Source organism: Pavona decussata, unplaced genomic scaffold (genome assembly GCF_977016875.1).
Source record: "Pavona decussata unplaced genomic scaffold, jaPavDecu1.1 SCAFFOLD_38, whole genome shotgun sequence".
In the NCBI taxonomy this organism is placed as follows: Eukaryota; Metazoa; Cnidaria; class Anthozoa; order Scleractinia; family Agariciidae; genus Pavona; species Pavona decussata.
Genome location: NW_028145460.1, coordinates 3,707,132 through 3,733,767, shown reverse-complemented (window position 1 = coordinate 3,733,767; position 26,636 = coordinate 3,707,132). Strand labels below are relative to the sequence as shown.

Here is a 26,636-nt window from a genome sequence, read left to right as displayed (position 1 = left end):
ATCTAGCAAGCAAACAAACATTAGCCCACAATTAAATTTATGGCTGAAATTTCAGAAACAGAAACGATATTTCTGGATACAAACATTTATAAAGGCGAAAGATTCAGAAGCAAGTCAGTTCGCGATGTGTGTAAGCACTTCAAACCTAGTGAAGCATATTTCAATATACGCGCTTCTCTTCATGCCACCCTCGAAGGATCAAAAAAGACTTCATCAAACGCAAGGCTCTGACTCTTCTCCGAACAAACTCTTCTAAAAAAAATATTTGAAGAGCAAATTCAAAATCTTAAATCAAGCCTACGGGAAAGTGATTATCCCGAGAACCTTGTTCAAAGGACCCTCTCAGAAGTGCAGTTTTAAAATAGGAAACTGGAACTCCTTCAAAAACCAAAGGAGAACAAACGAATCTTGCCTTTCGTTACATAATACCACCCAGCAGTGTCAAACTTAAAACAAATCCTCGTGAAAGACTGACATTTTTATACAGCAACAACCATCGCTCAAAGAAATCTGTAGAGACCAGCCCCTCATAAGTTACAAAAGAGGGTGGTTAATCAGATATACTAGTGAGAGCCAAATTAGGAAACTGGTCATAAAAAGTTTTTTCGAAGACACCTGGCCTATCTCGTGAACATTACTGACAAAACTTATTGCCCTTAAAATTTGGGTTCACACAGAAATATTCAGCAAGCAAGAGTCAGCATTGCAAGATAAACAAGAAAAGTGATGTTTGAATTTCACTGTCATTTTTTACTGCTGCAAAGAGGGTTGGCTATAATCTCGTACCCTGATCTCAGTCGGTTCGGGAATGTCGAAATGTGAGATCTCTCCCTTCCGCCTGACCGTGGGAGATCTGGGTACTGACGAGATTAGGTTGGCTATGCAATAAAGTTTTGGGGTTTGGTGGGTCCTGTTCGAGTATAGTAGTTTTGATGTAATATATCAAACACGAGAAAGCGTGTTTCATCAGATATCCAAACACCGAGAAGTAGGTTTAAAAAACGAGGCGCAGACGAGTTTTTTTTAAGCGACTTCGAGGTGTTTGGATATCTGATGAAACACACTTTCGAGTGTTTGATATGGCTTCTCAAATGAGCAATAATTCTTGGAGAAATTCAAGGCTAAAGTTGGCAAAATTTTATGGTAATTAGGATCACATATCCAAACCTCGGTCACGGTAGTGATTTTCTTTGTTTTCTCTTGATGAATTATTAATGAGTTTGAGAACATTCCCTTATAATAAAAAGGCTAAAAAAAATACGCTAAGGAGTCGTGCAGGCCTGTCACTCTTGTACCCCATTATTGCCATGCACGTGCAGAGCCAGTGTTTTCCTTATAAAACAATTGTTTCTAACGTTCTCGTTGACGTCGTCGTCGTCGCCTCTTAAAGGTCCCGTTAACAACGTGAAATGGCCAAATTCAAGGATTTGTGGAGAACGTGAGCACACGACGATGAATTTTCTTTATTCTCTGTCTTAACTTGAACGCCGTTCCCACCTTTTCTGTTCCTATATAGTTCGGCCACATTAAATGCACAAGTTGAACGAATTCAAGTGATCACGAAGTAGTACAAGTAACCCCCAACTTATATTTTGAAATGACGTTTTCGTTGGCGTTACCATCGTGGTTCGGCTTCCAAGTCCCTTGACCAGGCTATAAACCAAGCACAGTGCTCAAGCACAACCACTATCTCTAAAGTTAGTGCACAAGTACTGTTCCTGCTACTCTGGGCCCGGTTTTTCGAAAAGCGATTAACGCTAATCCCCGATAACAAATTAACCAATCCAGGTTAAAAGCTAATTTTAAGCTAGTGGTACAGAAAAGTCCAAGTCAAAACTGAAAAAACAAAAATCTTTTTGAAGACTCCGCTTTGATTAGTAATTTAACTCGAATAAAAGTTTACGTTAGCTTGTGTTAAGCAGTTAGCTTGATCATGCTGAGTTCTGAAATTCTACTAATGCCATGAGATCAATATCACCATGCTACGATGAGGTTTCTTTCTGCCAAGCCTTTTACCATGTGCGAAGTCGTTCGCGTTTCTTGTATTTCGCGTAGGAACTCTCGGGGAAGTAAACAAGCCCACTACGCGAAATACTAGAGACGCAAAAGACTTCTTACATGCTAAAAGATTTACCAGAAAGAAATCTCTTCCAGCCGGGTGGATCAAAATTTAAACAATGCGTTGAAGGAGGTTCCATTTGGTGCCAATCACTATGTGCCAGTGGCGACATCAAATCTCAGTCGCGTATAAAATGAAATGAAGACAATTTGTCTTCTCCACGGTCCTGGGAAAGAACTTCTTCCTATTCTGAGAAAGGAAAGTCGGCGGGGTGTTGCAAAGTAACTCTGTCATATTGTTTACAATAACCTTTGCGCGTATGACACGCAAGACCCACGCGCGCGCATCGGCCTTTTTGCCTTTTTATTAGGTCAATGAGAACCATTAACCAGTTCTCTCCAGCCGGCCAATTCTGATAAAGCGGTCTATACTTATACCTTTTATTAAGTTGTTCTCTTTCCACCTAAAAAGTGCTAATCCTTCGTATTGGCTATACCCTCGACTGGGCAGCATATTGTACTACATTTACAAATTGCTCCAAAAAAAAAATTGCTAAAATAATGAATCAAATATTTACGTCTTATGGTGCAATCAAAAATTGTATTGGGAATAGATGTAAACAATTCTAAAATTATTGTACAATCCTAGTTATACTAAGCTATATAAAATGTTCATTCCAATACCCACTATTTAATTTTTACAGATTGTGTATTATGAATGTATAGAGTTTATTCCAGAGGCTGGGTTGTGAGGATAGATCTGCATGTATTTGAGCTTCTCAAATATTTTGAGATGTTGAACTGTCACTACAAACATGGCACTAATCTAGGAGGCCTGGAACAACTGCCAAATGATTGCATTTTCAAACATTGTACAAATATAGCACTTCTTATCAAAAAGACGATTTATTAAAGCAAAAAGCTCGACAAGTGAACATCATTTTTGCGAACTGAATGTGTTCAAACGTCTTTATTTTCGGCTGACTTTATGGACTACAACAACAAAAGTGTTTATAATTGTAATAATTTTTGAAGGTATTTTTTGTTGCAATAAACCCACAAAACCATACTCTGAGAATAAACTCTGAAATTTTGATCAAAGTAGGTGATATAAGAGGGTGGTGTTTTCATCATACCACTACGACTTCATCCCAGTTTAACACTACTGTGTCAAACCCTGTTAACCATATCAAGCTAAAAAATTTCAATGAGTACTATAAAGTTTGCCGAGCTCTTTCAATAATATTTATAGAGTGCATTTGTTTGTAGCTAGTTTTGTCATTTATGCTAATGTGGCTGAACTTATGAACAAAGATCCTGCTACTCATTCACATGATACTGGTCCAAAATCTCACCTCACTGCGAGTCAAGCCAGTGTGAGCTCAAGACTTTTGTTTATGGAAAAATAAATGAAGGAGCCCACAATTAAGGCCAAAAGCTGAGACGTTAGGAGACAAACCTGTGAAATATTATGCTACAGTGAAAACTCTAGGCGCCCAGAGCAATTTGATGATAACAAGATGTATAATAGAGTCGAGCCTCCCGTAAATTGACACCCTTGGGGCCAGAAAAAGTGTCCGCTTAAGAGAGGTGTCCGCTTATAGGAGGTTAAAAATGTAGTGTTTGTATGTAGCTGAGAACATGACAAAGAGTCCGCTTACGAGAGGTGTCCGGCTACGGGAGGAGTCCGTAAGCGTAGGTTCGACTGTATGTTACACACGAGGAAGGGTGTTTCATCCGATTTTCAAAAAGCCGAGAAGTGGTTTGAAGAAACAAGGCCCTGCCAAGCTTTTTTAAAAGACCTCCAAAGGAAGATGATACTGGAAAACTCTGTTGCCGAACATTTTCATATTGACTATACGTATCCATTTCTTTTAACCTGTATCAATAGTTTAATTTACCTTAGTTTTATGATAGTTTAGGGAGGGCGGTAATTGATATCACCCTCATTAAATAAAGTGTTATCATTAGTATTATTTTCACCAACTTCAAGGGCCGTTTGGAAATCGAATGAAACACTCTTTTGAGTGTTATTGGAGAATTCAAAGCAAAAGGATCACCAAATTTTGCGACAATTAAGATAACATTTTCAAACCTCTGCCACGGAGCGATTCACTTTGTGTTGTCTTAATGTATTGTTAATAGGTTTGAGAATAATTAAGTAAATCCCTCCTATGGCTGAGGTTTGTGGAATTAATAAAATCATTACCGGTATTTGGGACAGTCAAAGTAGTTTAAGCTGTAGTGTGTCAAACAGAAATCAGCCGCCATCTCGGTTGGCCGAATGGAGCTAGCTAGTATGAAAATTTCAATATGATTGAGAAGTATAATGTATTTAGTGCAATATTGATATACAAAGTTAACAGTACATACAACTGAAGCAGGGGTACTAGCATTGAACATAGTTAATTACAGGCAATGGTTATGAAACCTGACAAACTTCTTTGCTATATGTTTTTGTTTGTCTTTTTGGCCTTGACCCTGCACAAGCAACACTAGAATTTGGAATGTGTTGGAGCAATTGACCAATCGAAACGCTTTTGTTAAGATATTCAACTGTGGTGTGAACGTTATAACAAAGGATTGTGCAGGGTCGCAGCCCTTCCAACATAAATTGCAGCACCGTTGTTTTTGTGGCAAGGTTTCCTAACCAGCCCCTCAAGTAACTATGCATTGAAGCTTCTGATTTGGACAAGAAATGTCCAATCCTCGTTTAAACACATTTAAGATGTTAGGTGTCCTACCTATCTACTCTGAGCTGGTTGCATTTTGCCGAGTACAGGAAGCGGATGCGCTTCAGTGTTGAAGACCCAGTGGTCTAAAGGAATGAGAGTGTCCTCGGAAAATGTCAAATACAAGTATTTCAAAGTTTCTGCTAAGAAAAAACTCTGTTGGACATCGTCGTGTGACACTGCTGTCGTGGAGACGTCTCTTATTCCACAATATCCTACACCAACACGACAGTACTTCTCAATATTCTGGAAAAGGGTTAAAAAAACGCCAACACCTCTGTTAGTATTTATTAACAGTCTTGGCATGTATTAAAAAATATGGTATGTACAGAACATTACTGCTTGTGGCCCTCAAAACTTTAGCCTGGTTCATACATGATGACACGGTCAGAACATTAGGAAACGAATTTTATCCGTATGTCATTTAATTCTCCTCTTACACCGTTAAGTTGCCTAGTCCACACTAGTAACATACAATGTATAAAACTGACATCAAGTTGTTGTTGATGTTTTTGTTTTATATATGTTTGTGAGGTGAGGCCATGTTGTTATGTTGCTAGTATGGAACAACAACAACAACAACAACAAAACTTTATTAGGATCTTTACTTAAATTGAATGTACTAACAAAAAAATAGCACGTAAATAAATGAAAGGTACAGGCTTCCTAAAATAACTGATGGAGTCAAAGAACAAGGAAGCCATATTTACATGGAAATAATTTAAATTACAAGGTCCAAATCACACATTACACACACACACACACAAACACAACACACCATAACATGCAAGACACATAGGTATCTACTAAACAAAACGAGTGAAACTGACACTCAAAAGTATGTAGAAAATGGATCATAAATAAGCAATAAAAGCGTTATGATATCTCAGTTAGTATGCGCAGTGTGATTGGTCAATTATGTGGGCCGTATTTCACTGTATGGCCTGCTTGATTTGAAAGTTCCTTTCCCGCGCACCAGATAAACCTCAGAGGTATAATAAATAGCTTACTAACCTCGTTTTCTCGGTCCCTACTGTAAGTCAAGGCTGGTTTCCATATGATCGCGGATCGCAGATCGCAATAAGGTCTGCGATCGTCTGCGATCATATGGAAACCAGCCTTTAGATAGAACATGGTTCTATCTTCTGCGATCGTCTGCGATCGCGATCGCAGGATCGCAGACGATCGTAGACCTTATTGCGATCTGCGATCCGCGATCATATGGAAACCAGCCTTTACGGATCCTCGTTCTTCACCTTAATTTTTGATGAGTCAACGGGAAAAACTTGGTCCGTAACCTACAGTACGGACCTTGAACTCAGTCAGTAAGAGGTATATATAAGACAATCCAGCTGAGAACACCCGTCCAGTCCAGTCAGTTGGCCAGTCTGTCAGTCTGTCAGTCAGTCCATCAATAATCAATCAATCTTTACTAACCTGAGCTGCCTCCCAGGCCCATTCTCGATATTTGGGATTATGTGTGTAGCGCCACATGTAGAAGTATGCCTCAATAACTTCAGGTCGAAGTATGTAATACCTCTCTTGACTGCGTAAACCTACTGCCTCGTGAGGTCCCTGAAATCTAAATGCCTCTGGACCAATACCAGTGGCTGAAAATTAAACAGACAAAAACTATAATTTGTACATAGAAATTCATTATGGTCTAGTATTATATTGCACACACACAAATTGGATTGCATCATTGACTTCTCTTTGTTTCACTGACAATAATATTATTAGACTGTAGCTACAAGGCCAAGTTTTCTATGCAAAACTGCAGCAAGTTGACTAGCACTCATCGAAAATGCGGACAAAATCATCATCATCATCATCATCATCATCATTTTATTAAAAAGTTCTTTTTCATATTGTAAAGACGAAGACTACTCGCATATAGCGAAAGCTAACTGAGGCAGGTAGAAAAAAAAGTCACACTATTTCATACATTACAGGTGAATTGAAAAAAAATTAATACAAGCAACTGATTCATGCCAATAGCAAATTAGACGGCAGCCAAGAAAACAAGGAAATAAATTAAAATAAATTAAATAATTTAAACTAGCCAAAAATAAAGAAAGGTACCTGCAAAAAAGGGGGGAATTAAAAGTATCAAAATTTATAGAGTGCAATCATTACAGGTTTTCAGTTTTGAGATTAATGAATGGGCGTCAACACAATCATCCTCAAGCCCAATCACTGTAAGGAGAAAATTATGAATTTGTTGTTTGAATTAGCTGTTTACGTAGACAACTAACAAAACAAATCAGATTTGTATGTTTGCAATAGACCGTGGCTTAAAAGAACTTTGGACAGATGGATCTATTAATCTATGCTTCAATAGATTAATAGACCCTTCTCCAAAATGGCGGCCGAAAATTCATCGTATACCAGCACTAGAAAGAGCATTTTTACTTTAGAAACCCTGCAAAGTTTCAGCATAACAGGTGTAATATCAGCTGAGAAAATGTAAGTTGAAAAATGAAAAATTTACAGACGTCTGTATGACTGGGGGTATGAGGTATACCCCCAGTCATACAAACGTCTGTAAATTACATTCCTAAGCTGATATAACACCTAATATGCTGAAACTTTGCAAGGTTACTAAAGAAAAGGTGCTCTTTCCAGTGCTGGTATCAGTTTTTCATCCAGTTCATTTTTAACTCAATCAAATCTGTTGCTGCCATTTTGGAGAAGGGTCTATTACTGGGTGGTGTGAATGCAATCGCATGTCAGCATGATTTCTGTTTATTTTTCATTCATTCTAGTTTGCCAGATTATCAGTGGTATCTTCCACTATAAGTAAGAAAATATATTTGGCAAATAATCTTGAAAGTTATTAGCTAATGTAGTGAACATGCAATGCCCTTTCCTTCAGAAAGGCCAGAGTTCCAATCCTATGTGATTTGCTTTGGTTGTCTGTCATTTAAATATTGTTATTCATAGCAACTTTTGCTAAAAATCACTCAAATTACCCCCCCCCCCCCCCCTCACCACCACCACCACCACAACCACAAAAAAAAAAAAACTTAAACAATCTCTAAAACAGTACAAAAACATTATGTGTAAGGTTACTTCTATGGATCCCAGAAAATATCAAAATATTGACAAACACACCAAAACATGATAGATTACTTTTTCAGTCAGTGACATAGGCATACTCTGAAGAAGAAAAATCCGAGTTCTCCCAACAGAAGTCAAACTAATGACCTTCTCATAACTAGTTTGGATGCTCTACCACTGATTTACAGGAGACTCGTGGGGTTTAAGGCAATTAAACTAGGTTCATGTCACAAACATTCTACATACTGAAAAAACAACGAAACATCTTTGCATACTGAGAAACCATGCACAATTTAGTTGAGAGCTAAAGGGCTAACTCACCTGTTTTGCGATAGGATTCGTGACAAGTGTTAGCAATTTCAGCTCCAAGGTTGACAAAATGCTTCTCATTTCTTGAACCTTTGCTTCCAAGAGCAAACATACCAGCAGTAAAACAAGCCTGAATGTTAACAAAAGAAAACATGAATAAGAACAGGCAATCAAACATCACAATCATTATATAATTGGGTAAATTGGCCAAGTTCTTGCAAGAAAAGTTTGGAATGCAAGGTTCTTGTTAAGATTTGTAAAAGGAGGTAATAAATTTGCAATAGAAGGTGGTCACAATCTTGTTAAATGTCTCCCAGGGAATGATGGGAGTGATATGGCCGTGGGAAGAATGGAAACCAAACATGGCAGGGCTTTAAGTCAGCATTGTTTCTGAAGGAAAAAAAAGTCTCGAACCAAGACCGATTTCTTTATAGGTGATGGATTTTCAATGTGAAAGGAAAATAATTCCTAAAACAAGGATGAGTTTTTTTCAAAATACGATGAAGTTTGAAAGTGGTCTCAATAATTTCGGAAACAATTTTTTCACAATAGCCGGTAACATTTATGTGAATAGATTGTAAAAACAATAATATTATTGGTTATTGGCTCCTAATAAGAACCATGGGAATGCTGTCAATATTTTCTCAATACAGACTAAACAAGCTATGTACACAGTAGTTTAATAGAGGTTATGGCTCTTCACAAAGTTGCCAACACCAATGGAAAAACTGGGAAGTGTGTATGTGATGCAAAGATGAAAGTTGAGTACAAACATTTTAGTATTGTGCAGTTCCAGAAAAAAATCCATACCCACCCCACGGAAGGTCATCGAAAATTCCTAGGGGGAGGGGGGTCTTAAAAGTCAAACTTTTAGAAGTAAAGTATAAAGCTAAACTGGAATTTCCTAGTAGGGGGAGGAGGGATGCAAAACAAAAGACCTTCTGTGGGGGGAGTATGGATATTTTCTGGAACTGCACGTTGCCATTTCCCCAAAATAAGGTGAACAACTATGTGAGCAGTATATTGTAAGATAACAGTCTTTATTTAGCAAAATTTGTACTGCTCAGAGAACCAATCAACACGACCCTTTTCATCTTCCGCCAGTGTGGCAAGTTTGACCCTCTCAATCGTAGAGCCAAACCTTTACACATGTGCTTACTTAAATCATTATCAGTTCTGGATGAAGTGTGGTCAATCAAATGAAAGCTCAATTTATAAATTTTTGCAGCTGCAGTACTTTCCCGTGGTGCTGTTTATTATGCTTTACAAGGTGATTCTAACTGTTGAGTCTGTGGATGAAATCTGAAGATGTGAGCACTCAATTGGTCTCAATTGAAAGCTACTGATCACTACTGTCCTGTGGTGTTGTATACTGTCATGTGCTATACAGTGTACAAAACAGCTCGAACTTTTGTGGATGGAATCATCACGTGTGATTATTCAATTGAGTATTTTGGAACATACTTTCTCAAACTCATTAATTTGTCAAGAGAAAACAAAGAAAATCACTACTGTGACCGTGGTTTGGATATATACATGTTCCAATTTTGCCAACTTTAGCCTTGAATTTCTCCAAGAATTCTTGACCATTTGAGAAGCCATATCAAACACTCGAAAGCATCTTTCATCAGATATCCAAACAGCCCGAAGTCGTTTAAAAAAACTTGGCTACGCCTCGTGTTTTCAACCTACTTCTCAGTGTTTGGATATCTGATGAAACATACTTTCTTGTGTTTGATATAAAAATACAAAATTAATTAAGGGTCTATACCACAGCCTTATAACACCCCTTAACGAATCAGACTGGACCACCTCTGCAGGGAGGCGGTTCGATTCAGACACTTAACTTGAGGAAAGTGAGTGTTTGTAATAATCTCTTGTAGCCCTAGGCTGCCTATTAGTATAGTAATGTTATTTAAGGGTGTGTTCTATTGACCCTATTCCGGAATAGGAATACAAACAATGATGACAAGAAATCCCTCATAAAAGGTTTAGGAGTTGCTGGCGTATGACACGGCTCTTAAATTATCATGTGTCAGCGAAAGTTTGTACAAATGTCTTCCCAAATTACTTTAAAAAGGAAATCTAACAGCTATTCCGCTTATTCTTATTCCGGAATACGGTCAATCGAACACAACCTTAGTCTAAGAACAATTCATGTTAATATTTTGCATAAATTATTATTATCCTACCAAGTGATCCATCTTGTGCTCCAATCTTCCAAACCTGTATTCTGCAATGTATGTGAGGTTTGATGGCGACGACTTTCTCACCAAAATACTTTCTATAGCCTAGGTTACAAAATAGAATAAACATTGATGAGATACTCACCTTCTGTTGATCAACTTGAGAGTACATTGAAATGAATGCAAAACGTATTAAATGTCAATATAATATTTGAAGACAAGTGACAGATAACATAAAAAGAGACCATCACAGAACTTTATAAATAAATAAAAAAATAAATATTAAATAACCTTTAATTACCCTTAGCAGTGTTTGTAGCACAGGTGCCAGTGGGACCGAGCATTAAACTTCACAAAAAAATAATTTAATTTGAACATAACATGGTTAAAAATCCCATCTGGCAGGAGGCAGAATACCTGGCTATTTATAAGCGCAGCCGAGGAGTTGAACTTGGGGCTACCGAGAAACAACTCCAGCTAGCGGTCAGAGTAGGACTGGAACCTGGGACCTCTGGATTTCAAGTTCAACACCCTAATGGCTGGGCCATGCTCCCTCCCAGCAATTGCAACTTAAGCAGTTGCAAAAGGAAAGCCTGAAGAAAATTAAGGCTTGCAATGGATTCAAACCAGTGCCCTGCCAACTGAGCTATCAAGCCATTTGTGAGCTGGTCATCAAATGAGTTCATAATATTATAACTGTCCACGGAGGATGATGTGTTTTCAGAAAATTGTCATGTATTTTGGAAAATTACTGAGCACAATTTTAGCTGCAGTAGCCTAATGTAAATTAAGACACACCTCCACGGCTTTGTCGTACATCCGCCTGGCCACAGTGTCCGTCTCTCCACTCATCACCCACGACTTGATCAAGTATTCATAAAAGCTGTCTCCCAGGGCACCCAGGGAAACATGCTCTGTTGTTATCAAGAGGAATGCAAGATTATTACATTAATTATAATCTTCTTAAAAACAGAAATCATTAATTGAAGGGGAAGTATCATGCAAATTTGCTGAAAAAAAAACCGAAAAATGTTTGACTGAAAGCAGAAACAAAGAAATAATTATTGTCAAGTTTGTTATAAATTGTTACCCCAGTGCAATAAAACTGTCAATTAGTGCCTCTGGTCAGAGACAGAGAAGGCCGGTATGGAATGAAACTTGAAAAATGTTAAGCTAATGTTTTTCAAGTTCTCACATTTTTGTTTCCAAAATGCGCTAGAACAGATTACAAGTTGTTCGTTTCAAGAATTGAGTTGATTTCTTTCCTCTCATCATTCTAGAATTATTTGGCAGCTGATTGAAGGTTTTATTTTATCATTTCAAACAAAAGATACCAAAAACCCCATGATACTTCCCCTTTAATTTAAGACATTCAAGCAATTCTCAAAACTTACGTGAACCCCAAACTCCACTCCTGGGATTCAAATAGTTGGGGTACAATCCATTGGGTTTCTCTATCTGATCCAGGACTTCTCGGACTCGGTAGACCTAAAACAATGGTTGAAAATCGTTGCCATCAAAAGGGTCCTTCTAGATTTGGCATTCTTGCAACTTAAATCATTACACGCACAGTTAAGTAGTGAAAAGAGGAAGGAGATCTTCAAGTCTTTAATTAAGTAAAGAAATTTTCAGGAAAATCTTAAATTAAAGTAGGTGAAAATGACATGTCACAACCAACCCTGCGTCCCCTTAAAAGTATGGATCTAGAAAATATCCATACCTACCCCAAGAGAAGGTCATTGGAAATTCCGAGTTGGGGGGGGAGGGGTCTCAAAAATTCAAAATTTTGAAGGGAAAATATGAGGCTAAACTGGAAATTCTAGGGGGGATGGGGGGAATTTGTCCAACCAAAATACCTTCCATACGCGTATGAGCCTCCCACGCAGACTCTTGCTTGTCATGCATTCCTCCCCCACAACAGTAAAATTTAAATAATGTAAATTGTACAGTTCCAGAAAATATCCATACTCCCACCATGGAAGGTTTTTTGTTTTGCACCCCTCCTCCCCCTGGGAAATTCTGGTTTAGCTTCATACTTTGCTTTGGTGGTTGAGTTCATTGCACTGTAAGACCCCTAATGTGGAGTGTTGTTTTGTGAACTAGCTGGCAACAGTACATGCCCACTTTACATTTTACAAATTGAGATTGGATCTTATTACACAGAAAGTGCTGCTGGCTGCCACTGTCAGTTCATTTTCTATCTCACTGTTACCCACCCCACCCATGCCATAAAAAAATGAATGAAATGGAAAGGCTACAACTTTCACATTAATAGCATTTTGCTAAACAGCTCACCTTTACTGAAACCCTTGAGGACAGTGCATCTTAATACAGAGGTATTTTTATGCAGTAAAATGTTGACTATGTGGGAAAGGCAGATCTTAGCAGAGGCTGTTGGAACCCTAAAAGCAAACTGGGGAACATGATGTATTTTTGAGAGATTATTAAGCAACGATAATTCTAAAAATGTATAGCATTTTTTTTTTCCAAAATTGAAACTAAATTATCTCGGGAAATATTTGGTAATGCCCAATTTTTAGATTTTGATTTTCTTTTTAGATTTCTTACCCCTTGCTAAGATCTTCTTTACCTGCAGAGCCATAAACCACACAAAAATACCTTTGAATTTGTATAGGAGGCACGGTCATTAAGAAATCAGTGACCAGAGCTTCTCAGACCATCCAAAGATGCACATCAAATGTATGCACGGTAGCAAAAGATTAGGCACCATCCTTCAATAACCGGACATTTTCACCATGGCATCATTTTACTGCAACTACCAGAATCCTTCTGGTTTTTCGTTTTCTCATGCTAATTAGAGCAGTTATTGTTCTTTGCTGTCCACTGGGATTACAAAATTTGAATTTGAAAAGGAAAACAAAATGAATCCTGATAGTTGTAGTAAAATTGCGCCATCATGAAAATGGCCTATTATTAACCTACGTCTCCCCCACCTCAATGATTAAAACATCTGAATGGTTGGAAGCTTATGGGTTTAATTCCCAGTGGGAGCTCAGACTTTTGTCTTTGTCGCATGGTCATGAAATGCTGAATTCTACACACTTTCTACTCTATGACTGAGACCCCGTTCAGACTAGGTGCCGGTTCCTGGTTCTCGGGCACGGGCACTAGTCTGAACAGAGCTTTTTGTTGGTGCCCAAGCAAAAATCTGGGTACCGTGCCAGGGCACGGGCACTGCCTCCAAGGGTATCACTCGGGCACCGTTCCTGGGCACGAGCACTGGTCTGAACAGGATTTTGTCAGTTCCCACGTTTTTTCCTCATGATTCCCTACGATACAGCAAACAAAGTAGCGGGCGCTTAATTGACGAAGGAGAACATGATTGCTCCTTGGGCACCAAGGAGTCTGAACAATGTCCTTTTTAGCGCCCGGGCACATTGTCCTGGCATGGGCACCTAGTCTGAACAGGGCCTGAGTTCAAAATCAGACCAGACCTACTGGACCTCACCTTTTTAGCATAAATTGGATTGTCTGTGATCTTAGACAAATAAACGAACTCCAAGTGTAAAGTACCCAGTTCTGCTAAAATGGAGCATCCACCAGATGCCCAGCCCCAGTTGTGTCCACTACCACTACAGACAAAAAGAAAACAAATAAAATGTTAAAAACATCTGACAGTTAATTAACAAAGACATTCCAATCCCAGCAGTATGCAGCCTGGATGTTTGCCCCATGAACCTAGTTTACTGGCCTTAGCTCCCACAAGTCTCCTGTAGCTCAGTGGTAGAGTAATCAGAAGGTCTTAGGTTCGACTCCTGATAGGAGCACTCAGAAATCTTTTTTCCGAGTATGCCTGTGTCACTTTCTAGAATAATACATCATTCTCATTCATTCACCAGGTTGGAAATATACCATCACATGTATTTCATATACTACACGTTCGACATTCAAATCCTAGCAGTATGCAGAATGTTTGCCCCATGAACCTAGTTTAATGGCCTTAGCTCCCACGAGTCTCCTGTAGCTCAGTAGTAGGGCATCCGAACTATTAATCGAAAGGTCTTAGGATCGACTCCTGATAGGAACACTTGGATTTTTTTCCGATTATGCCTGTGTCATTTACTGAATAATACATCATTCTCAACTAAAATATTGTTCTTTGGCTGCACAGAACTCAAATGAGATACTTCCGACAATGAAATACTGAAACTGGTGAGGGTTTAGCCTGGAGGGACTGTCCAGGCATCTTGTAGATACTCATTTTTAAATACCTAAAATATATAACACATTTAGATGGGGTTCAGCTTGAATAGTTAACACATTCAAGCAATTTCCTTTCAGGTCCTAAATTCTGGATCAAATTGAAATTTGGAAATGTGGTTTTTTTTTAGGAGAGGGGAAAACCGGAGTACACAGAGAAAAACATCTCGGAGGAAGGATGAGAACCAACAACAACAAACTCAACCCACATATGACGCTGAGTCTAGGAATTGAACCCAAGCCACATTGGTGGGAGGCGAGTGCTCTCTCCACTGAGCCATCCCTGCTCCCAATTTACCTCACATTTAAAAAAATTTAAACAGAGACATAACTGTACTTCTTGGATACCCTGTGTATCTTGATGGAAGCACAGCTCTGACTCAGACACTGTGCCAGTGTGGTGCTCAATTACTGACTGTAGCTGAGCCACAACTGAATCAAACATTTTTTTTTGCCACATGCACAAATTTAACTTGAATCTGTAACTTCACAAAATAACCACCACACCAGAAGTTGTGTACATGTAGCATGACAGAGCTCGAAAAAATTGCTGCTCTATCAAACTAGAATGTGTAGAACATATGATACAGAATGATGTCTTGTGGTTCTATCATGCTTTAGAAACATGATTCTTGAATTCCAATCTATACAATGTAGACTTTGCACACTTCTTAGAACTACAAATTATCCTAAGTAGAAAATGAACCCATCTGTAGCTCTTCACATTTTACTACAGTTTAAATTATGTAAAACTTAATTATGCAGGGCTTTAATTGAAGGGGTGCCTGGAAAAAAGCCCTAAGTGACTTCTGATAAATTGCTAGATTCTCCTTCCAAATTATCTTGTATTCGCTTGTGAAACAAAAGGAGAATTTGACCTTACATCAAAAGTCACTTAGGGCCTTATTTCACGCACCCCTTCAATTGTTTTAGTCAGTACTACCAGTGAATCATACCTGGCAAAATTTACCATTGCCCATGGTATTCCTGTTGGTGAATTGAATGCTGGTAGAAGCTTGTCACCAAGTTCTTTGGCTTTCACTTTAAAAACCTAAATTATTTAAAATGATAATTTATAAATGTAATTTACAATATGTGATAATTTCATTCATCAAATGACTGAAAAGAAAATACTGGTTGGCTGGATATGTTGTGGTTCAAAATTTTTAGGGTTTAAATATTTTCAAATCAGATTGATTTTTATTTCCCTTTATCTCAGATTACCGCACAAAGGAAAATAAAAATTAAGCTGGTTTCCAAAATTTTAAACCAACCAAATGTTAAATCACAACACATACATGTAAAGTAGTCCTCATTTGCACACAAGTGAGAATTAAATTAGACTGTCTCTTTCCTCATTAATTTGCACTTGCGTACAAATGAATGTACCTGTACCCAATAATTCAGCCTTAAGCTTTACATTTAATTCAAAAACTCATTAATAATTCATAAGCCCATTGACCTATTAAATGGTCGATAAAACATCACGTGCAGTGGTTTCAAAACCAGATAAAACCTTCTCCTTATTAGTATGTGGTGTTTAATGTTTTTCCCATATGCAAATTTCCAATGTTCACAAAAGCATCATTGTTATAAACTCTCTTGGCACATGCTTTTTTTTTGAAGCCGTTCAAAAAACTTGCAGCATGTGTTTTATCGGGTCTAAAACCACTCAGCTGCACCTCGTGGTTTTAAATTTTGATAAAACACAGTCTGCTGCTCGTGTTTTAAACATAATTTTACACAAAATAGTCAGTAACAATAAATAAAATTATTTTGATCACCCAAATTGAAGATGCCATTCTTTTGACTGTGCACACAGACAAACCAAACATCATTGAATATATTCCTTTTCTACAATGTTACAATATTTTAAACACCCAAATTGAAGACGTTATGTCATTTTCTTGTGGTAAAACTTACAACAACTAATGGTAATGGTAATGCATTTATATACCGCATTTTCTATTCATATATATATTCAAATGCTGGTTACATCAACATATGTCCATTAGCAACCTTATCCTACCCACCCAAACCCATGAAATTATGAAACAGCAGAAAGGCCAGACCAGCACACCGGGAACTCCATGCCCTACTCTTTGCGATTAGTGTCTGGGTTCTTTAACATCCCACAGGGTTGTGAACATTGAAGTGTTGTGAGACGGGGCCTACGGGGGCAACTAACCCTAGTCAAATAGAGCGCCAGACAAAAAAGAGGAACATCAAACACCATTCAGCTAAATTTTTTTAAGTAACACTTTGAGAGCAGTTATGAATCATGGCCAGACGAGAAGAATGTGGAAAGTGATTTCCAGTAGGGAGTTTATACATTTGAGAAATTATGTAAAAGAGAAATTATATCATGAAACTAATTCATCACAGTTTCAACATTTATTTCCAATCTCAAGGTCAGCATATTATTTTGCATTTCACGAGTGAAACCCGCCATAGCTGTCTGAAGCTGGCTGAAATTTAATACTCATTTCAAAGGATGTCTGGGTTAACTGCACCACAATACTTTAATTAACTGAATAAAAACACTCTAACCTCTTCTCCAGTAAACGCATAAGCAGATAAAAGTCCACCAAGAAATCGTATTGTAGTTTCAAACACAGATACATCTGAAGACTGTTAAAGATACAAGTCAGACAAAAATATTAATTAGATGTGGCTAAATGCAATTTAGGCTAAGTTAAACTCGAGACAGTGCTGGCTAGCAGTTTCCATTCGAATTATTTGGGGTGGCCGCATAACTTCGCAGGGGCTGTCGGGAATTTACAGCTTTCCTCTTGAGGTCAGGTCATTTCGTTCATGTTGCTTCACATTGCACACGCTCGCAAAGTTGAAGCTCCCTAACCCTACCCGCCCTTCAGGAACTATATGTTAAGTATGCTAGTTTTCCACTGATTAGCAGTGTGACGGTGCCTGGGTGGATGCCACTCACAGGGTTGTCATGATTACCCACTGCACTCGGATGCAGTTCTTGGTTCCACCAACCTCACAGGCACCTCCCCCACGCTCATCTATTGTTGATGAGTTTAATTCACAAAAAACAAAATGAACTCAGACAGTGTAGCATTAAGGGATATGATGGACTCATCATCCTGAGATTCAGCGCTTGCATTCTGCTATTAAACCAACAGACGACTTTGTAACACAGTACAGTTGAACTGCACTTTTTTTGCTTAAAATCAAACACCAAAAATTCTTGGTACTTACATGATCAAAGTGAAGAGACGATGCGACCCATTTCCTTGCACGTTCAAACTCCTCTTTCATGCCCATGATATACAGAGTGTCCAGTGCATCGATTATTGTAGCACCATTAGAAGACGCTCCAAATATCGACGCAGAATGCCCTGTCTTGCTTATTGGTCGTAACTCATTCCTTCCCCAGGCATGGTTAACATAACCTGACCAGGCATGTTCCATCATCTGCCGGGATAAGGGAAGAACTACACATGACCAAAGTAATGTCAAGTTTACACCACCAATTCACGTTCCAATCCACTTAATTACAATTGAGGGTTCAGAGGGGTTTCTTTTCCCTACAATCGGTTATGATGTTACGGTCTTTGTCCGGTCAATCTCCAAGATGAAAGCATGTGAGAGAAACCTCTCCCACCCATGGTCAGATTGAACCTATTTAGGACAGGGTCCGAAATTGTGCTTTCCTGGTCGCCAATGCGACTAAAAATTTTGCACTGGCGACCAGAATTTCACAACTAGTCACCAGCGGGCAATTAACTATTTCATGCCACGATCATTATACAAACAATAACTTTGATTTTCAGCCAAATCGATAAAAATAAAATTCAAAGCCGCCCTCCAATTGGTCACTTACTTTTTACCTTTCCACTGCTTTTGCAGTATAAAATCGATTTTCCTGTTATTTCAAGGTCCAAACTTTTATAATTCGCTTAAATTCTGACATAACTAGTTCTCCCTCCTCCGCTTCTTTTAAAAGAAAGCTTAAAGATTTTCTTCTCTCTAGGTATTAACTTCTGTAAGGCTGTATTTCTCAACTAACTTACTTAATATGTGTGTGCGTGTGTGTGTGTAAGTGTGCGCGGTCAAAGTTAATTATCATAAGTCCATATTGTAATTCTAATATATAAGATAGCTATTTTTTAAAAGTGAGGAAGCCTGACTTTATAAGCCTCGTGGTTTCTTTCAGGTTTTCTCGCCATTTAATTTCTTTCGTCAATTTTTCATCATTTTTTTTCCATCTGTAATTGTTGTATGTGGCAAAATAAATATTGTATTGTATTGTATTGTATTATAAATCTATCACAACGCTTCATAGCTCGAGCAGTGCAAAGCTTCGCCGCCACGTTTTTTGAACGAGAAATGCTGCACGGTTGTGGCCTGGTGCGAACAACATGGCGATCTGTCGATCATCTTGACAGAACGCAAAAGAAAAGATCGTTTACGGTTTTGAACATAGAGCAAAGAACCTACCGGCAGTTTTTCAATCGGGTACATTTCTTCTCCAAAAGGTAGAGACAAGAGAAGGTATAAAGTTGACTTAAAACATTTAGCAGTCTTATGAAACTGCGTATATAGCCGGCATTCGATTCATTCGTCGTGCTTTATCGGTGGTAGGTGTATAAATCGCCATTGCGGCCCCAAACGCAAACGCGTTCTCTTCGTTCTGATTCTTAAAAGAAAAATTGGCAAGCAGAATTTTCCATCTGGCAACCAAAAATTTTGGTTTGTGTTTCGCTGCGAAGGAAAAATTTTATTGACACTTTTTTTTCTGCTTTTTGGCGACCACATTTTTCCATATGGCGACTGAAAAAAAAAAATTCCGGCCGCCACTTGGCGCCTGCCTAAAAAAGTTAATTTCGGACCCTGATTTAGGACTATTAATTTTTATTTTAAAGTGCTACTGTGATCAAAATTTTACTTTCCTTTTATCTTCAGCATTCAAAAGTATAGGAAGAAAGTACTACCCATGCAAAATTTCAAGTTGTAATTCTGACGGGAAGCTCAATTATTTCAAGCATAATTTCCACATTCGGTTTGCCGCCATTACTCAATTCAAAAATGTCTGTGAAACCACTGAGAGTTGGGCCGAGTAGAATGTGACATCATGTTATCCCTTCACTTCACTGAGAATCATTCCCATTGTCTTCAAAACTGCCACTCACGTTAGCACTGAAATCAGAGGCATATTTGGTAGAAGTAAGGGGAAAACTTGAGCATTTTGACTGCTTTTTCTCATTTTCGATGCTGCCAATATGATAAGATGATGCCACCAGAGGGACATTTTTGCCACTACATCAAAATCCGCCAATCACAGCGTATGAATGTGACCTCATTGAACCACATGACTTTATTTTCTGAGAGGTCTGCTACACTGATTTGACAACAGTGACAAATACAGCAGTGCGTTATCTTGAACTTCGGAGTCCGCATGATTGTTATTAAATGGCACAGTAAAAGTAACTGCTTAATCTATCAGTAAGCACACCTACTACATGTATTTTGTAAGTACCCCTACTCCAAAAAGTATCTCTCCATTCTAGTCTCATCAGAGCCCTCCAAATATCTTAGCTGTCATGGTGTTGGCACAAGATACAGTGTATTCTGGGGACAGTCAATTTCCTAGTCTTCAATTCTAGAAAATTATTATGTTTTTGACTGAGAAAGACTTAAGAAATACAAAGTGGGAAAAAACAGACAAAACTCTGACAAATTTTCGCTGGCAACTTGAAAATATGTGAGGACTCCCATTTTCATAATCAACAAAACCATAAGGCACCAAGTCAAAAGATACTCTGGGGACGAGCATGGTATTGTGATTGAGAACAACAGTGAAGCAATTGACATTGAAAAGCAAGAGTATTGTAAGATTCCCTTCACCCGGGCAGATTTCAACTTGACTACACATAAAGTTTGACTGAAATATTATGGATAAAGTTCATGTCACTGATCATATTTTCAGATGGTTCAACACAAAAATCAGCATTTCCTGTCTCCAATTAACACCCTCCCTAAGGCCCTGTTCGCACTAAGACGAAAATTTGAGTTTAGCGCTTGCAAAAAAAATGAAAATTTTGTAATCACCAATTTTTTGTTTTCGTAATCCTGTTCGCACATGAAGATGCGAATTTTTTTTTTAGTAACAGATGTCAATCAATTTACCATCAAGATGTCACGACATCTTGTCTGTCGGTGTCTGTTTTCGCGCGAAGTTTCCGGTCGAAGTTTGTGAATGAAAAATGCTCCCGCGAAATGTTATTATGGCGCTTTTTTGCCTTTTGCTTTTCATGCAAAACCTGATCTTGCTACATCAACAATTAGTTATAGTTTTGGTTGCTAGGATTCGCCTGTTATGGATTTTGGAGGTTTTAATTCAGCTGAGAAGACGCCGCCATCGCCGTCGTTTTCACCCGTACTGGATATTTCCTCGCCCTGCAGAATCTTGGTTCGAAATCCATCTGCACCAGCGCCATTTTCCTGAGACCTTGTTCCGTAGAAATATGCGAATGGGTAGAGAGTCATTCGACGATTTACTGAGGCTCTTAAGGGGTTATGTCCAGAGAGAGAACACTCGCTTCAGAGATTGTATACTGCCTGAGAAAGTCTTGGCTATTGGATTATATCGGATAGCACATGGTGGATCTTACGATAATACAGCCCTGGCAATGAATATCGGAAAAACTACCGTCCACGAAGCATTTAGAGACGTTGTTGATGCACTCTATGACATCAGAAATGACTTCATTAAACTCCCATTGACAGTAGATGAAACGGCAGCTTCAATTGCAACTTTTCAACATTTGTCAATGCTACCAAATATTGCCGGAGCAATCGACGGCTCTCATATAAAAATCAGAGCACCGAGGGAGAGTGCTGTTGATTATTTCAGCAGATACCAGGAACACGGTGTTGTGGTACAGGCCGTAGTGAATGGGAAGAAATTATTTATTGATGTCGCGGCTGGGTTTCCCGGGAGTTTACATGATGCTCGAGTGCTCCGAAATAGCAGTATTTATCAAAAAGCTGAAAATGGGGATATCCTTTCAGCTGGACCAATGCACCTAATCGGAACCGAAGAGATACAACCCTATCTGGTGGGAGATAGTGCATACCCACTTTCCCCTTGGCTGCAAAAACCATACCCCGAGGGCACGAGAGACCCAGCGGAAATAAGATTCAATAAGGAATTGTCCTCCGCAAGAGTCGTGGTTGAGTGCGCTTTTGGGATCTTGAAAAGCCGCTGGAGGATACTAGATGTTATAGAGGAAAGAGATATAGCTTTTGTGTCCAAAATAATTGTAGCCTGCGCTGTACTGCATAATTTCTGTATTTTGGCTGGTGATGAATGGGAAGACGGTGATTTCAACGAGGGTAATGACAATGACTCAACAACAGCGACGAAGTGTTAAGAGATGGAGACGACGTAAGAGAACTACTAAAGGATTACCTTTTTACTTGATTTAAAAGTCATGTTTAATAAACGATTTGTTAGAAAATCATTGGAAAAATAAATGAATCATTCATGTTAAAATCATTGGAAAAAAAAAGGAAAATATTTGTAACATTTGATTTGTTTTGTTTTGAAAGTGGCAGCTATTTTTAGTACGATTGTTGATATTTCAAACACTCAATATCTAAAATACAACTTGCACGGAACACAACGATATTCACAATCTTGCATTATATGAAATCAGACACATATATATTCCTCGAGAAAATGAAAAAGTCCGAGTTCGTATGTGACAAATGTAAAGATGATTTGTTAAAGCCGTTGATCATTCACAAAAATGTCTTAACTGTCACGTTACTAGTACTTGAATAAAAAGTTATTTAAATAAATGTCATTGATTTTTGGAGGTTTTCAGTGCTTCCAACATTGCTCCCATAAACTGCGACATCATTTTCGTTTGCTCAGTGTTTGATTTCTGCAGTTCAGTGAGGACGGAGGTCAGTTTATCACCTTGGTCTTTCACGTGGCCTAGGGTCGCTGCAATCGCATCGTCTTGCTCTTCGCGAACGGCTGCCGTGCTCCTCCTTTTCTTGCGTTGCTTTCTTTCGTTTTTAGCTTCTTCTGGCGATTTCTCACTATCGCGGTTGTTATCTTCAGCCAATACTTGTGGCGAGGATGGCGAAGATGAACTGCTGCAACCTGCACTTGCGCTGGAACTTGAAGCACTTTCCTTCACATTATTAAATGTGACGAAATCGCGGCAGCCGAGAATCTCGTCGATCTCGTCGTAGAACGGAGATTTCCTGAGATGGCCACCGCTTTGTTTTCGATTCCAATCTTTCTTTTCCTTATATTTGTCAATAAGGTACTTCATCTTACGCATACATTTATCTACGGTGCGGTTATTACTGAATTGCGCATTTAGCTCATCGACGATTTTGGTCCACACTTTGCGGGAGTTTTTGCTCTCAAGTTGTTCGAAGTTTTCTTTCCACAGATTCACCAGATACTGTTCTTCCTTAAAGGGGAAGGTTTCATACCTGGCATTTTTTCTCTTTGTTCCCTTTTTCGTGTTTTCTGTGCTTCCAGTAGCTGCAGCAGTCGTCTGATTTTCAGTGGATGTTACGGATCTGGATGTTGTGTTCAACGGATGTGGATGCATATGTTGTGAATCCGCTCGAGTTTGCTGCGATGGAAACTGTAAGAAGTACTGCTGTTGCGTAGCGATTTGGGAATCGTAATAACTTTCACTACCCTGATCTTGATCTTGGTAGCACTGCGAGCCATAATAGTTGAAGTACCATGGATCCATGTTGCTTGTGTGAGGATCCATCTAGCTCAATTAAAATGGCGGGAAGTCATACGGTCACGTTCGCTTCGTAATCCATATGTTGTGAAATTTGATGACCCAATGACGGATGGATGTCAAGGAACAAAGGATTTTCTCGCCTGGCAAAATTTTTACAGCCTCCAAAGCTAGTCGACGGAATCTTTGAAGTTTCGTTGCCCTTGCAAAAATTTTGGTGCGTGCAAAAAATCGTTCGCACTAGAAATGGCTTCGCGTTGACAGATTTTTTGGCAAATCAAACAAAATTTCGCGTAGTGCGAACAGGGCCTAAAGCTCTCAGTTGCTACACTAATGCCCCATTCACACCAAGGCTTAAACATGTTTAAAAGCTGTCTAGTTAAACACAGTTTGAAATTGTTTCCTTCATAAAAGCTGCTTCTGGATCTTTTCAACTACAGATTTTTAGCACAAATGAAAGCATACATGTAAAGCCACCGTTACACGTTGAAACTTTTAGCTGCAACTTATGTGCAATGGCGCGGCGAAACAAGTTTCAGCAGGCGTTACACCATGTAACATGGTTGGTTTTGTGAAACTTTTCGAACTTCCGTTGCGAGACAAGTTTCATGAAAACTAGAACCACTTTCTACTTCTGCAACAGCTCGCAACGGTCGCAGTGGTGAAAAAACAAGAGTTTCACCGTGTAACACCACTTCGTGAAACTTGTTTCGCAGCGCCGTTGCACACAAGTTTCAGCTTAAAGTCTCAACGTGTAACGGTGCCTTAAAGTTAAAGTACAAGTTGAATCCTATGTCAAATTAAGCCAATGGTGTTAGCTTTCTGTTATCAATTTTAATTTTGTTAAACCTGGTTTAATAAAACATGTTTTGTTGGTGTGAATGGGGCTTTAGTCTTTGGAAAACACAGTTTACTGTAGAGCCACCCACCTCCACAACTCCAAACCCTGAGAGTATTTTGTAAACATGTCTGGTTTACATATTTTTTGCAGGTTCTACCAGTAGGTAAGTCTCTAAAAAAAACTCAGTATTTACAGCTGATTTTGATTTCTGCAGTTTTTAGCCTCACTTACCGACTGAGTAATGATGAGTTAATTTTAGTAGAAGGGAAATCATACCTTCCACCATCTAACTTCTAAAATTTCAAATTAACGCAACAGCTGCACAAAGTCATCACATAAATCACTTGCCACCTAAACAAATATCCGATTTCTATCAAAGGTGCTCAAGTTTTGAAAAAAATTGAAGTAGATGGAAAATTGTCTTAAATCAAGATGGTTGAGGTAACAGCAACACTCGAAAATAAGGCAGTCAATAAAGCCAAATAAAAAATCACAAAATCAATTAAAATAATTTTCACTTATTTTATCGCGAAAATGCCAAAATCCTTACACGCGCGCATTTGGTAAATTTTGCATGTAACTTTAACAGCCGGTCGAACATTATCAAGAGAATTCTATAACAATTGATAAACCATAACAGTACGGCTGATGTGATAAGACCGCTATAGTGAGAAAAAAATGCTTCGACTTTTAGACCTTTCTTGACCTGTTCTGTTGGGTTAACTTTCTGAGAGGAAAAATTCGATTGAAACACCGAAACATGCAGCTCTTGTTTTCTAAGAAAACGTCAACACAGAGACAGCAATGATTGTTGCTTGCACGTCTAGTTAATGCAATAACATACCTTTTTAATAAAGTTTCTTCTTTCTCTTGTTATTTCATCCGAAGGTTCTCCTCCAGTAATTCCCTTCGCTCCAGTGTCATCCACTTTCGAACTGTTTACTAATTGCTCAATTTTTGCTTGCTTATCAGCCTCCACTTGCGATTTCTTTTCTTGAATAAACTTTTCCTTTTCCTTTCTTATCTTTTCTATTAATTCCTTGTGGTTTAATGATAGTTTTGTGGGAGATTTATCGGCAGAATTAACTTTAACATCTTGGTTGTCGGCGACCTTCCCGTCATTGGGCTGAGAAGTGGCTTCTTGCGTGGGAACGAAAACATAAAGAAAATTAGCAATTGCTGTGTCATAGATACTCCATGCTTTTTAGATTCAAGCATCACGGCCTACAGGTCGATACAATATTGACATTTACCTTGAACATGTTTCACAACGGGTGTTTTGGGAGCCTTGATTGGAAAAATTTCTCCACCAGCGCCAACGAACCTCTTGTAAGCGTCCTCTAGATACGTCCTATCTCTCAAGTCAGGCACGAAAAAAAATGCGCCAAAGCATAAAAGAAGAAAAGCTATAAATATTAACACTAAAACATATTTTTCTCTAAGTCTAAGGCCCGATCTATGGACCGGAATCGGTTGAAATCTATGGTGACTTGGCAGAATCGCCATGATTAATTTCAAGCCGCCATCATGGGTAATACCGCTGAAAAAGTGTTCTTGGGGTCTCAACCTAACATTACTCGCTTGTCGGATGCCCATTGGTTGAAAAGGAACCCGCGTTTAAAATTTGGCAACACACGTTACACGTTTTTACGGGAGATTCAAATGATAAAGCATAAAAATTCCGGCTGTCGGAGAGAAGCTAGCGACAGCCGGAAATACGACTGCATTCGTAGGCTATGTGCTCACTGACTGACTCAAAAACTTTCAAAACAGGAAGAGCACAAGCATTCAGTAGAGATGTCAAGCCAGAGGACCCTGGGAATAAGCTTTGTCACCCTAAGTCGTTACTTAGCAACCACCTTCGGTCATCCCCATATGCACGGCCCTGTGCACGGCGGTGCCTACACTTTCCCTTTTCATTTTTTGATATTAAAGAAGGTTTTCATCGACAAATAAATTGAGACGGAAAAGATCTCTTTGGAAAGGGGATTCATTTATATAGAAGACGATTTTTTTTCGTCCATCGAATTCCCAATCTTTGGGAACTCTGACTACGTTTATTTTAATAGGTCGTTATTGTATTTCACATAATTGCTGACCCGTCTCAGCGAAAAATCACAATTTCTTATTTCTAATTTGTTGTACAATGTGAATTTCGCGAAACATTTTGAACTTAACCGCGTGACCAGATTCACGAATCTGCTCCTAGGTATTAGTAGACCCTTAGTATGTTTATCAATCTGGCGGCCCAATCTGCTGTTGTTCTATTGTCAGGAAACAATACACAAATCTGGACTTCATGGTGGTGAGGCTAATTTTACTTTTTTTGATGACCCGCCATGATCCTCCATATCCCTTTGCCGCCAAATGAAGGGCTCGGAGCAACTGCTTGCCCAAATGAGTTTTTAGATCGCTTTTTGTTGCCTTTAGCTCAGATTCACTGGAGTTTTTGCTTGTCGCCGTGAATTCCTTCAGGAAACGT

The 26,636-nt window shown here is 38.7% G+C and overlaps 2 protein-coding genes across 3 annotated transcripts; both read right to left on the bottom strand.

Moving 5' to 3' along the window:
- Positions 1-2,485: 2,485 nt before the first annotated feature.
- On the bottom strand, positions 2,486-25,682 carry LOC146483677 (mannosyl-oligosaccharide 1,2-alpha-mannosidase IA-like). 2 transcript variants are annotated; one of them, XM_085105819.1, is made up of 12 exons: positions 25,408-25,682; positions 24,999-25,294; positions 17,789-18,004; positions 17,117-17,197; positions 15,523-15,617; positions 13,815-13,938; positions 11,740-11,833; positions 11,144-11,259; positions 10,352-10,450; positions 8,172-8,289; positions 6,228-6,400; positions 2,486-5,036 (listed from the first exon to the last, which is right to left on the bottom strand). In XM_085105819.1, exons 1-12 carry the CDS (start codon positions 25,658-25,660, stop codon positions 4,803-4,805), a joined length of 1,899 nt encoding a protein of 632 aa, XP_084961945.1. In that variant the 5' UTR covers positions 25,661-25,682; the 3' UTR covers positions 2,486-4,802. The 2 variants fall into 2 exon arrangements, with proteins under 2 accessions (XP_084961945.1, XP_084961946.1); XM_085105820.1 differs by having other exon boundaries at positions 24,999-25,291.
- LOC146483678 (uncharacterized) lies at positions 22,399-23,620 on the bottom strand. Its single transcript, XM_085105592.1, has one exon. It carries the CDS (start codon positions 23,338-23,340, stop codon positions 22,399-22,401), a length of 942 nt encoding a protein of 313 aa, XP_084961718.1. The 5' UTR covers positions 23,341-23,620.
- Positions 25,683-26,636: the final 954 nt, after the last annotated feature.